General features: G+C 38.2%; 1 protein-coding gene across 1 annotated transcript in view; it reads left to right on the top strand.

Moving 5' to 3' along the window:
- CDH12 (cadherin 12) overlaps positions 1 to 16,874 on the top strand; it is a 455,451-nt gene that overhangs the window by 427,566 nt on the left and 11,011 nt on the right. Inside the window, exon 8 of the mRNA XM_036410619.2 lies at positions 11,787 to 11,923. Within this exon, the coding sequence (XP_036266512.1) occupies positions 11,787 to 11,923 (137 nt within the window). The remainder of the gene's footprint in view (positions 1 to 11,786; positions 11,924 to 16,874) is intronic.

Raw genomic sequence — 16,874 nt, 5'->3', positions numbered from 1 at the left:
ACTTGCACTAACTGAAACCCGGTGGGGTTTACCCATTTCTTCACTCATACATTGACCCTGCAACATCTTTTGAGACTTTTTCTACTTCAGCTTTGCTCCTTATCTACCTTCAAAGTCCTTGCCACAGGCCGACACATAGCATACAAGAACCATACCAAAGAAGCATTAAGTAGGCTTTATAAAAAAAAATATATATTTATTATTACATTTTAAAAATATTTATTGTTGAAAGTATTGCATAAAAATGCAAAACACTACTCTATTGACATAGGGAAATATATACAGACACATAAAGCATAAGATTTTATGCCATGGGGTAATTAATGAAAAAGAATGGATTTAAGCATAAAAGCATAGCCTCCACATACCCATAGCATATAGGAAAAATCTCAGGAAATGTGTTGAGAGTGTGAGAGTGTTACGGAAAACGGAAGAAGAACAAAGCAATACTTAGAGAGATAGAGTTACATTCATTACGCGCGGGTCCAGAGGAAAATGTATCTCAAATTCTGGGCCCCAACATGCAGGAATTCTCCATATTTATATGATCCTACCCTCTTTGTCTCCCAAATATGGAGTGTTTCCAACCCCCTTTTGCAAGTTCTTAAAGAGCCAGTGTCTACTGGGGCCCTGAGACCTCAAACAGAGGCCTGGCCTGGTGCCAGCACTGATGAACTTGTCTGGGGAAGGTTAAATCCACAGAAGCCAAATAGCAGGGTTAACATTTCAAACAGCAGTTTTCATACAAGATGAATGCTTCAAGAGCTGCTTTTGTATTCATCTGAATCCATCCTCCAAAGTGGCTCAAATATGTTTCTTCTTGAAGCATGTCTGTCTGTGATCAGGAGAGAACCCTAAAAAACAACAACAACAACAAAACATGTGTTTTGGGAAAGGGAAGTCAAATAGCAATTGCTGAGTGCCCCTATGTGTCAGGTGGGATGGGGGCTAATTTACTCACTGGATCCCAGATGTTGTTCTACATGTCCATATACCAACATGATTCACTCCAGGAAACTGTATTTATTGCCAGTGCCTGAAGGGCCTTCTCAAGGAGCTGCCATGTCAGTAGTTGTTATATACTGAGTCATTCATCAATCTTGTTCCCGAGGCCCCTAGTGATAATTATGAAAGTAGGAAGTGTCCAGTGAGTACATTTGCGGGTACTTTCAAGAATATAAACAGCTGCAGAAGGAGTTTTGAAGGTTGTAAAGGAAGTAATGTGGAAGTAAATAAATATGGATTGACACTCCCTACAGTGCAATCAATGGGGAGACTTCTGGAACATAGTGGAACACGCTATCTTGGAGAACATGCTAGGTTGTTTACATTTACAGTATGTTCTATTTTTGAGGACTGATAAAGCCTGTTTATATCAAAATGTTAGTAATTTATGATTTAACTTAATACTTGAAAAGAAAAACCAGAGAGTCTGTAAGTACAATTTTACATTCAGTACAGAGAAGGCAAGCATTACTAACTTTCAAATATAAGGAAATGGTTAGAATCAAAACCCTCGTGTGAGAAATAAAGGAAAGCCACAGTTTAGAGAAACTCTCCATCTATAAATCAATTTTTTTTAATGTCACAGGAGCTGGTGTCTGACAAGAGCTGTTTTATGTGAAATGAAGTAATATCCCCAAGTCTTCCTTTCTAAAGGGTACTGACTCACTAGAGCTATAGACCCAGATGGGTCCCCGGGAGGGGTTGTCAAAAGATAAAACGGCCTTTGAGTCAACATGAAAGTTGTCTTTCTTCCATGTCCTTGGAGTAAACAATAAGCTTGAATCATCGGTTGAGGAAACACAGGGTATGAATCATCTTTTCTGGCCTGGAAATATGTTTGCTGACTTAAGATTGATGGTAAAAATATGTTTTGTAAAATAAGCATCAAAATGTCAAATTATTTGACATATGTAGATAGGGTCTGTTTGTTTCATTTTATGTTTCTTAACTGTCTTTCCACAGGGTTATTTTGTGAGGTATTTATTTAGGACTCTGCTATTCTATACTTCTGGGCATTTGTTAATATTTCTTTTTTTTTTTTTTTTTTCCATCACTGCACACAGCAAAGAACCGGAATGAAATGACACTAATCAAGGATTCAAAGAGTTTAGAAGGAAGGTTCAGTTAGTTGGAATGAATCCAAATGACCCATCTCTGATCTCTCCTGCCTGGGCTTTAATTTCCCTTTTTTTCATCTTGTGGAATTTTTTGCTCAATTTTATTTTCTATTAGTTTCAAGTATACAGCATAGTAGTTAGACAATCATATCCTTTACAAAGTGATCCCCCCACTGTTTCACGTAACCTCCTGCATCATACAAAGCTATCACAATATTATTGTTTATGTTGAGTATACTGTACTTTACTTCCCTATGACTATTTGATAAGGGCTAGTTTTTACTTATTCATTTCTTCACCTTTTTTCCTGGTCCCCCAATGCCTCTTCCCTCTGGAAATCATTAATTAATCATCTGTATCTATGAGCCAGTTTCTATTTTGTTTTGTTTTTTAGCTCATTTTCTTCTTTAGTTCCCACATATAAATGAAATCATGTGGCATTTGTCTTTCTCTGTCTGACTTATTTTGCTTATCATGATTACTTCTACATCAAGCCATCACATATGGAAAGATTTCATTCTTTTTTATAGCCAATTAATATTCCATTGTATATATGTACCATTATTTTTAATCAACTCATCTACCGATGGGCACTTGGATGGCTTCCTTATCTTGGCTATTAATATAAATAATGCTGCAATGAACCTAGGACTGCATATATTCTTCAGAGTTCGTGTTTTGGATTTCTTAAACTTGGCATTTGGAAGGATGTAATATGCAAATTATCTCTAAAGAAAGAGAAATACATCAGAATCAAATATTATTAAAATTATTTTCCTCCAATTGCTTAAGCTTTCCTCATTTACTATTGAGAGGAGTTAGAAACAGGATTAGGCAGACAGGGCAAAAAGAATGAAAGGAAGGAGGAAATATGGACGTGACCTTTGCAGCCAGCTAAGACTGTTCCAGGGTTTCAGGGCGGGAGAAAGAGGGAAACTGAGACAGGAAAGTTAAAACATGGCCAAACACTGTGGGCGATTTGCAGCCAGCTTGTATTATCACTAGAAAACCATTGTCTTCACCGGCCAGGGACACTGGAGCAAATGCTTAAAAAACCTCCCTGATGAGAGAATGCAGAAAGGGAGGGGGAGGAGAGAAGGAAAAAAGGGCGGTTTGGCTCCTTATGCAGAGAAGCCAGCAGTCTCAAGGCTTGGCAAGATACAGTTGCCAGGTGCTTTTCATGAATCCTGGGAAGGCCACAACAAAGTAAAAAAGGGACCTTGAGCATTAATCTGTACCAAAACAGTCAGCAGAGGAATTTTGAAGCCTCTTCAGATTACCTGAGAGCCCATCTGTGCTTCATAAGCCAGATGTATCTACAGGTTCACTTGCTTTGCGGTTGCTTTTTTTCCCCCAATATAGGTGCATGCTTTAGTTGCTTGAACAAATTGGCTTTTCACAATGCAGTCATGGTCGCTCCTATGAATTCATTTGTATGAGAAGACAAGGACCAAGGTTGGGGACAGCCCTCTCTCTCCCACTGGCTCAGGGGGCTGTCCTGTCCAGTCACGTTCCTCTGGTGTTGGTGAGGGGTGCCTATAACATTATTACTTTTTAACAAATGAATACTTCCTACTGTGACTGGAATCATTATCCCTACATCTTTATATTGTAGCTTAAAGAAGGAGATGAAATATTTTCAGAATAACTATATCTTTCAAATGTGTTTTACAAAATGTGTCTGAGAATTGAGTTGGATCAAAGTTAGCTTTTCTATTGAATGTGAGAAAGTTATTAGGCAAAAATAAATAAATACATAAATAAATGTAAAAAGAATGCTTACCTAATAGAGAGAATAAAACTTTTCAAAAGCATTTCTGAAAACTAATTTACAGAAAAGTAATAAATTTGTACTCTGTCAAGTAACCTATACAGATTAAGTTAATATTTTAATTTTTGATTTCTATTCAGTTGTTAAAACAGGTTTCTTAGCAACAGTCACTATGCATACATCTACAAATTATAGATTTGCTTCATTTTATATGGGTCATGAACATTTTTTGTTGTTTTTTATTTGAATCTCATATTCTATCTACTCATCAAATAAGTATAAAGTATATATTTAAGGATTTTGTTCACTTAAGCAGGTGAGTTAGGCCAAATTAGAGCTTTCATATTATACTCTTGTGATTAGTTTCAATTAAAATATCATTCTACCCTAAGATTGAATGTGGACTGTCATAAAACCAATGTACACATTGGTGGTTCACTCTGAGGGTATACATCTTAAAAATTATCTAGACATTTTAGAACTAGGTCATATATTCTCTGAATTGTCCAGAAAAATGTAAGGGAGGGTCCACTGTCAGTCATTGATGATCATCCTTTATAATAAAAGCCTAATATGCAAATCGACCTAACAGTGGAAGGACTGGTCAGTGTGGGGCAGGGCTGGTGAGAGGACAGCACCAAGCCAGTGAAGGTGGGTGCCAGCGGACAGAGGGAGAGGATGGTGATCAGGGTGATGGCAACCGGTGGCAGTGGAGGGCCTGGGGGGGAGGAGGGGGGGATGGGAGCTGCTTGTCAGGCAGCACTGACAGAGGGAGGCCACTGGCAGCAGTGGGGCCAGAGCTGCCCCCTGGTGGCCAGTGCACTCCCACAGAGGGAGCGCCACTCAGCCACAAGCCAGGCTGATAGGTGGTGAGTGCAGCAGCAGTGGTGTAATCTCTCACACCTCCATGGCAACACTAGGATTGTCTGACTGCGGCTTAGGCTGTGGGGAGTGGACCTTAACTGCCATTCAGACATCCCCTGCGAACTTCTGGGCTGTGAGAGGGCGCAGCAGGCTGGGCTGAGGCCACCCTCTCCCCCCGACCCAGTGCACGAATTTTTATGCACTGGGCCTCTAGTTTCTTATAAATATCAACTCATTGCTATATTGGGAAAATTATCACAATATAAAATGGTGCTACCTCACATTTATCATTCAGTCAGTCAGGCATTGGAATTAGTCACATAAAGGAATTAGTCACATCAGGAAAATGCCAGGGCCTAGTTCTAGACCTATAGTTTTAGAGTCTGACCAGCTGTGGGAAGATGCTGAAGATGCTGAAAATGTTCAAGTAAGTTTAAGGTAACTTCCAAAGAAGGCAGTGAACTTTCTGGGAGAATATCATCTGGAGAAAAGGAGGCATCAAACCTCACAAAATGACAGAGGTAAAAATTAGATGCCAGCAATGAGTGAATGAGAGCTGAGCAGGAGCGCCACAGTGTGAAATTGGGCTGGATATTGGTGCTCCTGGTTTCTGCTTCCAGGGGTTGTATGGGAGCTTTGCGACTCAGGTATTTTAAAGTTGAAGGCTGTGTTTGTCACAACTTGGTCCTAGAACTAGGCAAACATTTGTATGGTAGGGATGTTTTGGGGGAAGGTAATACACCATTATTAATAACTAGAGGCCTGTTGCACAAAGATTTGTGCAATACGCCTTTCTTTCCCTGGCTGCCGGCACCAGTTTTCCTCTGGCACCTGGGACCCAGGCCTTTGCTCTGGCCGCCACCTTGTGACTTTGCTCCAGCCAGAATCTTCAGTCTTCACTCCAGCCACAGCACCTCTCCTGTAGCTCCCTCCACTCCCCACCCTCCTTCTCATAGCAGGTGTCCTACCACACCAGGCCACTCTGAACCTGCATGTGTGCTGCCCAGAGGCCCCAAGCAGCAGAGGGGCAGGAAAGTCACCATCTTTATGGGATTAATTTGCATAGTCACTTCTGATTGGCTGGTGGGCACTGCGAAGTGATGGTCAATTTGCATATTTATTTTTTATTAGTGTAGATGTGGGCAGAGAGAAGAAAATAATACATATTCTCTCTTTCTCTGTCTCTCTCTCACTCACAAACACACACATACACACACACAAACACACACACACAATTCTATGCCAAAGCACATATATCTTCTCTCATATCATCTTTACAAGAACACTCACTATTGTACTGTTTAGTATGTATTATTTTCCAAATATTATAGGAGACAAAGAGAACAGGCATGAGGGGGTAATTTCTAACTTGACTGCTCAAGGTAAGTGAAGGAATTAGTATATCACTCTAGTTTTCTCTGTTCAGAAAGTCAGCATCTTTACATATTATTTCACTGCCTCTCAGTGGTGGTTGATTTATGGAATCAAATTCTATGTCAGTGTTAGTCTGAACTAAATACATGAATTTGCTTACTAAAGTTGAAAGATAATTGGATTTGGATTGATAAATGCATAGAAGCATTAAACTAAAATATAGACACAGCATTTTATGGATACATTATGTACGTTTTTAAATTTTTTAATGTTTCCAGGAAAACTTAAAATTACAATAAAAAATAACTTGTGTACAGTGACTCATTGTACAAGGAAATATTTCATTTTGAATCAGCTTTGTAAATTATTAATTTCTGTAAGTTATAATTAACTACATATAAAATGATTAATTGTCTGAATTTTGTCTGGGATTTAGTGTATTCAGTATGAAAACGAACAAAGTCCTTAAGAAACCAAAAGTAGATGATGGTCCTGAATAATGCATTTTTAAAACCCTAAATGCATTGCTTTGAAAATAAATATTTAGCTCTTAGGTAGATAAAGAAAATAAAATATGTGCATTGAACTTAATATAGTATTTAAGTAACAGCATTCAAATTTGAGGTAGATTTTGGCAAGTATAAGGCAGTTTATTTACTTTCTGTGAATGTGGTTATCTTTCTTCCCCAAGGTCCTTTGAATTTTCTAGACTAGCTTTATTCACCTCTGATGCCAGGGATCTGGGATTTTGCAAACACTTCCCAGATAGAAAACCCACTTTGGCCTGGCTGAGAACACATGACCCCTCTGCCCTCAGCTCCCAGTGAGATGTAACATCTCACCAAGAGGGGCTGGGTTTCTCATCCCCCCAACTCAGCGGACAAATTCCTGTGAGTGTGGTTGGGAGGTGGGCAGTTAACTTCCCCCTCCCAATCCCACTGGAATGACACAGGCTCTACCCCTGGTAGACAGATAACATGGGGCCCAGTCACTCACTCCATTTCGCTAGTTCCGGGAAGCCAAAATGAGATCACCCTCTGCCTTCATCCATGCCTGGAACGGTGACTCAGAGAATTTCCCAGGGTTAAAAGAAGTACATAAGAGTAGAAAACTCAGCCTCACTAGCATGGCTCAGTGGTTGAGCGTCGACCTATAAACCAGGAAGTCCATGCAGTTCGATTCCCAGTGCGGGCACATGCCTGGGCTGCAGTGTGGGGTGTGCAGGAGGCAGCCCATCAGTGATTCTCTCTCATCATTGATGTTTCTCTTTCTCCCTCTCTCTTCCTCTCTGAAATCAATAAAAATCTATTGGGAAAAAAAAATAGAGAACTCAGATTTTTTGAAGATACTTATTTTTCTTTATTTTTTAGCTTTAATAGACATAAAATTATAAAAAGCAATAATTATAACAATTTTTATTGGACTTTTGAATATATAGATGTAATATAGATAATATATATGTAAATATATATACATATATACATAATAGAACATAGCTACATAGAAATAAAAAGTCTATATTTGAGTAGAATTAAGCTAATATGAATAAGAAGACAATGTTAAGCTTTATATGGTAAAACACTAAGAAACACTAAGAAAATAACTAAAAAATATAGTAAAAATTATAAAAATAATTAATATTCTATTAGAAATATTTACTTATTGAAAAATAGAGTAAACATAGGAGAAATATAAGATCCTAACACCACACATCACTATTTTTGTCTCATACAAGTAAAATTTCCAAATAATTGGAGCTTACCCATTAAATGAAAAATATGTGAACTAATAAGTTTAAGTTTAAAAAGAAAAAAAAACTGCTGCAATTTTTCTGACTGAAAACATTGTTGTACAACTTTGTGAATATACTAAATCAATTAAATAAAATGATTTAATTATTTGGGTTAAATTAGGTAATTATATGTATGTAACTACAGATATGATTGAAATGGTTTCTGAAAAAAATAATTTCATGTTTGTAAAGTGATAATTTATTGGAGTGCTTGGAGTAGAGTATGTTTGTAGAGGTAAGAATAAGACTGCTGGTAGGAAACGGTAATTGAAAAATATTTGCCCTAGCTGGTTTGGCTCAGTGCAGAGAGCATCCGTTTGCAGACCGAAGGGGCCCGGTTTCCATTCCTGTCAAGGGCACACGCCTGAGTTGCATGCTCAGTCCTCAGTAGGGGGTGTGTATGAGGTCGAGAATCAATGACACTCTCTCATCATTTATGTTTCTATCTCTTTCTCCTTCTCCCTTTCTCTCTGAAATCAATATATATATATATATATATATATATATATATATATATATATATATATATATATTTTATTTTTTTTTTAAGTATTGCATTCCATGCAAAGTAAGAGAGATAGGTTTGTAAAGTACTTTCAGAGTCTCTAACCGTGCTAAAATTTGTTCTATTCCATCTACACCAAGCATTTGGATGGTCAATTTTTCATTGCTCATGGTGCATACTGTTCCCTGAGGATACTCATTATGACCTTGGGCAGTTCCGACATGTCTTTGTTACATTTATCTGAATTCATAATTTCTATGGATTCAATTGCACTGTCTTACCTCCCTTCCACTGGAATGTAACAAGTAAATCTGACACATGCTATACGTCAGCATCCTTATGAAGTCAAAGACAGCTGGTATGTCCTTCTGTCTCCTTCCTGCAGCCAGCATATTCCTAGTTATTTCAAGTCTTTCTCATAACCCATTGAATCAAATCTCTTTATATCCCTAAGTACCCCTTTATATACCCTTGTCTCTGGGCAAGATTCTAGTATACAGGAAATGCTTACAGTCTGGTCCCCTTTCAATACGCCTGACACTGAACAGGATGCCTTTCCATCACAAAGCCCCTCCCAACATACCTACATTCCTTTTGATTAGGACAATTTAGATATGCCAGCTCAACTCATATGCACATCTTTGGGGGGTGGGGAGGGAGCGTGGCTGAAACCAGAACACCCAGAGAAAACCAATGCAGACAGGGAGAGAAGTGCCAACTCCCCACACACATGGCCCTTGCCTATGTTAATTCTGCCTTCTCACCAACGTAATAACAAAATGGCATGGAGCAGAACAGTGGCGCTGTCTATTTCTCCATACTGGACATCACCAGTATTTTAAATTTTCACAATCTTTATTTTTTAAATTTATTTTTATATATTTTATTGATTTTTTACAGAGAGGGATAGAGAGTTAGAAACATTGATGAGAGAGAGATATCGATTAGCTGACTCCTGCACACCCACTACTGGGGATGTGCCCACAACCAAAGTACATGTCCTTGACTGGAATCAAACCCGGGATCTTTCAGTCCGCAGACTGATGCTCTATCCACTGAGTCAAACCGGTTTTGGCATAAATTCTCACAAATCTTTAAAACACAGTTGAACAATGGAAAAAATAAAATAAATACAACTATGATAGGCTTTAAATGTGATTAACTTTTCATCCGAACCCTAATTACATCCTTTGATAGTGTTCATTGCCCACAGGGTCATATCCCATCTCCTTATTATAACGTATGACTTAAATCACTTACCTTTTTTAAAGTTATTGTGCCTCTCAGATATGTTTCCATAATCCCGACAACTTGTAGTCAGTTCCCTAACACAAACTCCATGGGTTTGCTACAAAACGACTTTTGAAACTTCCTGAAAAACCTTTCTTCCTTCTCTCACTTTGTCTGCTTCACTCATCTCCTCAAAAATTCATTTTTCATCTTCCAATATCAGCCCAACATCACCAAAGTCTGTCTGAACCAATAGGCTTGCACTGCAAGTATTTTCTTTGTACTCTCTCCTGTCTTTATTCTTCTAGCAGATGTTTAAATGTTTATATGTGTCTGCCCAACAAGACTTTTCATTAGTGGGGTTGTACTTTATTTATTTTTATATGCCTCAATCCTAGTATGGGGTCTAAAACATAGGGGACACTGAGCAAATATTTGCTAAATTGTGCAATTGAACACAATCTGCACCAACATTCTTCCAAAAATGCTACAGTTACTAAAGAGATTCCGTAGCAATTTTCATCTTAATTTAGGCATGGATATTGAATAAAGGTTCTGAAAAGGGCTACGGTGAGAAAATGCTTTCTTGTCCAGAAAAGATTATGTGATGGAGAGAATTAAACTCATTATACCCTGTGCTCCCTGACTTTCAAATGTGCTTTAACTTCATTTATGGTTTTGAGAACATTCTTATGAGACAGGATACAACTGTGATATCAATAGACATCAATGCATTCTCACCATTCACATCAACAAGAGAATTATCAAAGGCAGATTAATAGCATGATTCATACCATAATTAATAACCAGATCACTTCCTGGGCCTGGTGATTCAGATGGGCTAATTATGAAGATGTCATCCGCTTTCACCCATGGTTTGTAGTGACCTTGCCTTGATTCAGCTGGCCAGAATGATGGTGATAAATAAATGGTACTTTGAGCCTTTTGGTTAGCAAAACCCTTTCATGTAAAATGTTTATTTAAAATTGGTAATACTATATAATAATAAATATAAGGAAAACTATTGACCGGGTTCAAATATCAGCTCTAAAACTTTCTAACTAGGTGAACTTGGGAGAATTTCTTAATGTCTCTATGTTTCAGTTTCCTCATATATGAAATAAGAAGATTAATAATACTAACTTTTAGGGCTTTTGTGGGGTTTTGATAAATAAATATACATAAACATTTGGAACAATCTCCAGTAGGTGGTAAAATTTTAAAATGTTTATTATTATGATTGAAAATATATGTTTGAACATAATTATATATATACATTATATATATACAATATATATATATATATATATATATATATATAGAGAGAGAGAGAGAGAGAGAGAGAGAGAGAGAGAGAGAGAGACTGTATATATCTGTGTGTGCCACTATATTTCTCTTGTTACCTGAAGATTTATATAAATGCAATTTCTGGTTTTTTGTTGTTTTTTTCTTGGATTTTTCAGTCCAATAGCTAGAACTGCAGTGTCTCTTATTACCAAAAAGGTTAGCTAATAAAGAACATAAAAAAGACAGTATTAGCCAAGGTCACTGTTTTTTTTAAAGGTGTCCAGATCTATAGAACAATAAACAACTATGCCCTTTTATGTGTGTTTGGGGAAAGATTTCCATGCCTTTACCACAGTGTCAATTTAAAAATGTCCCCTCGATTTCCTTACCATGATGCCCCTTTCCCTGTCTGTGAATACAAAGATCCTACTTCTGCTCTGGCCGCAGTCCTTTACAGCTGTTTCCAGATGGCCCTCCCACCCCCAGCTCTTCCCAAAGCCACCATTAAGGGATTTTTTTACTGCTCGAAAAGTTTTAATATTCAGCAGGTTAAGGAAACCCATGGTCAGCTTCAGAATTTTAGTCTCTGCTGAGCTTTCAAGGTGTCAAGACCCTAAAATAATATGAACAGCAGGAGCACTAAATCTTTCATTATTTCCCCTTTCCCCTTGAGCATACTGACTTTGCAATAAAGAAGCTGTCATTTAGACTCTTCTTTATTGCAAGGTGGGTAATAGCTACGGGGAGAGAAAATAAGGAACTGTGTCAAGTTAGCCTGACTGCCGTTATGATTAATGTGTAATCACTATGCATTTGCATCCGCTCTTTTTTTATACACAGGTACTTCATAGACTGGAAGAGTGATGGGGACAGCTACTTCACAATAGATGGGACGGAGGGAACCATCGCCACTAATGAACTGCTAGACAGAGAGAGCACCGCACAGTATAATTTCTCCATAATTGCGCGTAAAGTTAGTAAGTATGGCACAGACGGCATCGATGCTATACTGCAGCTTTTGGATTTAACACTCTTAAATGAGTCCCCACTGGGGTGTTTTTCATTTTTGGACTGACAGCTGAGTGGTCTCCTGGGGAAACTCCGAAAGCTGTTCCTTTCCCTCCGAGCGTCAGTCCGGAGAGGTGGTGACAGCTGCCGGCGAGCCCTGTTTGCAGGGTTGCATGAATATCCAGAGCTGCATCGCACTGTGTGACCTCAGCCCTTTCCACGCCGCACCCTCAAAATCCCGCCAGACTCCCCACTTCTCTCCCACACCGATCCCCGTGTAGGATGGGGAGCTTCATGGGCCAGGCGGGAGGAAGTAATTATAAAGGCACCCGTTCTGAAATATTTCCGGAGGTGGAAGCCTGCATTTTAAAAATCATCCTTCTCCCTTCTCTCTGCTTTCATCAGAATCTAATTTTTTAAATGACTGTCGCTGTGGAATACACAGGTGGTTTCAGTATTCTTCTTCACGGAGTCACTCAGAGTCTCTAGGATGCTTACAAAGGATTGCTTGTGGTTCTTGCCCGGTCCAGAAGAGAATCCCCTAGACTGAGTGATTCTAGGTCCTCTTTGTTTGGCTGGATGATCCCATCTTCCTAAAGTAGCAGATTAGGTGTGTGTGTGGTGCCATCTGGCTATCAATACAGCCGTTGGCAACAAAAATGTATCTTTCCAGTCCTTCTGCTTATGGTCTCTTGAAAGACTTGGAGGAATCCCTTCTGAGTACCTTTCAGTTTTTGTTCTGTGCCTATTTCATTTTGTGCATGCAGTACAAATACTTTGGCAGCTAATTTCATCTCTCGTGTGTGTGTGTGTGTGTGTGTGTGTGTGTGTGTGTGTCGAGATAGCTGGGGTGGAGGAGCTGGAGCTGGCTGTGAATGTTTCTGTTGGAGGTTTTTTTTTTTATCAATCTCAACTCACTGGGGGGTAAAGAAGAAACAGTTTTGTTTATCTTCAGCAACTGCTTCAAAAACACGAATTATCAGACACCTATTCCCAGGCCTCGGTGATGTCTTTAGCACATTTCATTCCCTGCAGGTTATTCTGGTTACTAAAGGTAAGTCTAACATAAACGCAAATGTAGCTTCTGCCTGGGACCTTGGAACAGTGGCCTGTCATGTGAGAAGGCTGGCTGCCCTGAGGCCACCACACTAGAGAGGCCAGGTGCCGGTGGTCAGGCTGACCATCCAAGGTCAGCTCAGCCAGATTCTAACCCTTCTAACCACGCCTGCCGGTGTCCTGGAAGTGTGAGTGAGACCTGGAACCTCTAGTCCAGGCCACTCGCTAGCTGAATAACGCAGCATAACTTCTCTACCACGTGCAATGCAATCTGTTCCCCAGCAGAAGCCTGCCCAGATTCTTACCCACAAAGTTGTGAGAAATACGAAAAGTGTAATTATTTCAAGCCAACTACACGTGGGGGCCATTTGTTTTACACAGCAAATAGATAACTGCAGAACTCAATGACACTATAAATTAGAACCATGATTCTTTGCTTGTGGGCACAGATTCTCTGGTCCGTTAGAGTGGAAAAGCGATAGAGAGATAAAAATTCACCCATCTTCTTTTTCTGTCCCCAGATAGTGTTTGGTCACCACTGCATCTATGACTAAAATGGATTGGCAGTAAGGCAGTGGCTCAAATACTGTCTTCTCCTATGATTTTGTTTTGTTTTATTTTTTTTAGTTACTTAATGCTGGTAGTTGGAGGGGAGAGAGTATCTCTCATTGCATCTGGATAGGAACTTGATATGAGCACCAGCAGAAGACCTTAAGCTTTTTAATTCCAGCACCCCCCTCCCCTCTTGTGCAACGGGCATCTTCTTTGGTGGTTTAATAGCCTAATTTTTCAGTTTCAGCTCCTTTCTGCTGTGCTAACTTGACCCTGTGGAAATCCACACATCTTTGTCATGCTAAGTAGGCACATTTCCCGCTACTCTTCTACTGCATCCTTTGTTCTGCCATCCCCTGCCCTCCTTGCTCAGTTAGGCTCTGAACACAGATGAGCCAGTCTGAGCAGAGATATCATCAGCAGAACAGAATGCCCAGCTCCCCTGGAGCTCCTACCCCCATTCTCTCTGTTTTCCTGAAGCCTCCTTTTACACTTGTTACCTTTCTTCCCTCTAGTGTCACATCCTATCATGGTTACATATGCTATTCTGCATTCCTTCCAAGCTAACTTTCAATTATTTCATTCATCCAGAATGTTGGGGGCAGTTTAACCATGTTGTACTTATAACATTAGCTTTCGTTTTCTAAGATGTTGGGCAATATAGTGAAAATGAGTTGTCTAAGATATGGAGTATAAGACTTGGACAGAGTGACAACTGTCCAGAGGCAGTCTCTTTAAATAACTTCTACTCATCAAAGACATAGTATCCATAGATCATTAATTAGAATACTGACCATTCTAACCTTCTTACAAATGCACACACGGAAAGTGTGCGTGTTGTTGAAGTAGGAGTAGGAGGCTCTGTACCTTAACTCCAGGTAAAAATGTGGCTAGTGCATTGATCACCTGTATTATAGCTCCAGAAGAGGTCTTATTCCCAGTGGATATCCAGGCCATAAAACCAGCATCATGCTATGAGGGCACTTGTAGGAGCATGGCTGGCACCTAAATCAGTGTTGAGCTTCAACTATTTGGGAAATGGAAGGAGACTTTGGGTTCTTATAGTGGAATTGATCCTCAAAGACTTAGATTTTTCAAACTTAGGGAGCGTTATTTCTAAAATTATTAATATAATCAGGGCACATGCTGGCTCTGCCACCAACCCACTGAGTTAGTATTTACTTAAATGAAAATTAGGAGACCCAAGTGTGTGGAGTGTCATCAATTATGTTGGCCCTTACTGGAATATATGCAGAACTGTGACTTAGACCCATAAGCCATATATACACAGAATAAAAGAGTAAGGTAACATTTCGAACATCTCTATCTACCCCAGTCTATTCTGGTATTTATTTAAAGACCACTGTGTGGTCTTTAAACCCTTGAGAAACCTGCTGGGGTAAACACTATATGTCTCTGTGAAAAATAAAGAGGTTAAACACACACTCTGTATGAATTAAATATTCTGCAATAAGAAGAGCTTATTGTGGCCCTGGCCAGTTTGCTCAGTGGTTAGCATATTGGTCCATAGCCTCTAGATCAAGGGCATGTACTGCAGTTGCAGGTTCCCCGCCCTATATCAAGGCCATGCAGAAGGCAACCAATCAATGTGTCTCTGTTATGTTGATGTTTCTCCTTTTCTTCCTCTCCTCCTTCTCTTCTACTCTCTCTAAAAATTATCCTCAGGTGAGGATTTAAAAAAAAAAAAAAAAAAGAATAGCTTATTCTGGGCTTTATTTTGCTTGAATTCACAGAGTTTAAAAGTAAACTTTATTCATATTCTAATGCATAAGGCTATTTTCATTGATTGAACTAGCCAGCTGAGCAGAAAACTATCACCACCCCGAATGACTGAGAAATAAATAGCCCATTCTTGCCCTGCCAAGAAGAACAAGATTGTATAAATATACCTTATTGCAGATTGAACTAGCATATGTTGGTCCCTGAATCTTCTATAAAAACTCTCAGGAGAAATGAAAAGGTACAATGACTGAACAACTTCCAATTAATTAAAAAGCAGTCATTAATCAGTGTTGCTATAGTTGGGGATCCAAATAATTTTATTAGAGTTCTAGTAATTTTTTTATGCATTACTACTTTTCTGTTTTTATGGTGCTAATCTTGAGACTTTTAAAAAGACAGAAGCTCCAAAAATTAATTTCATTCAAATTATCGGAAATTTTCAACATGAAAATATTTCTATTTTATTTTGCTGTTACTATAATAAGTATCATTAGGGAAAATAATTAAGAATAACTACATTAAAATCCTTGAACATGTTTTATATAATTGTAAAATAAACAGATGACACCAAAGATAATTCTTTTCTTAGTCATGTAATTATCTGGGTGGTAATGGATTATTTCCACTCATAGGTAAAAAATCAGTGAATTGACTTACAAAGTACTATATTTGGAGGAAATTTTCTATGTATACATATCATTATGACTTGTGATTACATTGTTAGGTAATTAATTTTTAAGTCCATTTGGCATATAAATCTATCTTGTTATAAATTCTTTTTAATAAAACATAATGCAAGTGATATGATTTTCATATGTACAGAAAAGTCAAACTTCAGGCTTACTATACTTCAGGTTCAACATTAATTCATACATTTGTTTTTATAAACTTGCATATAATATCATATTACATGTAAAGCACTATTTGTTTTGGGGTTATGGAAAACTAAGACTGAAGTCTATTATTGAGAATAGTAAAGTTTACCAGTAGTTAGAAGTTAACTAAAATAAATAATTTTAGTAAAATATAGCTATGCAAATTATGCTGAATTATAGAGACTTCAGATTTAAGTGTGATCTCATATAACCTCCAGGTGGAGGTTGCAAATGATTATGACTAGGGAGCAAAACAGTGGAATCAGTCATATGAATAGTTACTCTTAAAGTGCAGATGACTTTTGAGGACTTAATATAAAGATTGATTTTAATTCTAGATTGAAGTTATTTTTTCCCTTCTATTGCTCAAGTAATTTTCCTCTCTTTCTTTTCATGGATACCTTACTTTACATGTGAGTCTAGGTTTTTTTTTTATCTACTGTTCTATAATCCCCCTTCCGAAAAATTATATGAAACTATTTTGTAGTTTCAAAAAAAGGTAATTTGATTATACTAGTCCAATATTGGCAACGTTTCAGTATAACTTGTAAGAGTAACACTCTGAAATAGAATCACTTCATTTATAAAATTTATATAACGGTAAAAGTTCACACCATTTCATAAAGTCTTGCAATGTATCATTTACATGGAAATAATAATCATTAACACCAATATAATCATAAACTTAATTTTG

Source organism: Pipistrellus kuhlii, unplaced genomic scaffold (assembly GCF_014108245.1).
Source record: "Pipistrellus kuhlii isolate mPipKuh1 unplaced genomic scaffold, mPipKuh1.p scaffold_m20_p_4, whole genome shotgun sequence".
In the NCBI taxonomy this organism is placed as follows: domain Eukaryota; kingdom Metazoa; phylum Chordata; class Mammalia; order Chiroptera; family Vespertilionidae; genus Pipistrellus; species Pipistrellus kuhlii.
This window is presented reverse-complemented; position numbering and strand designations above follow the sequence as displayed.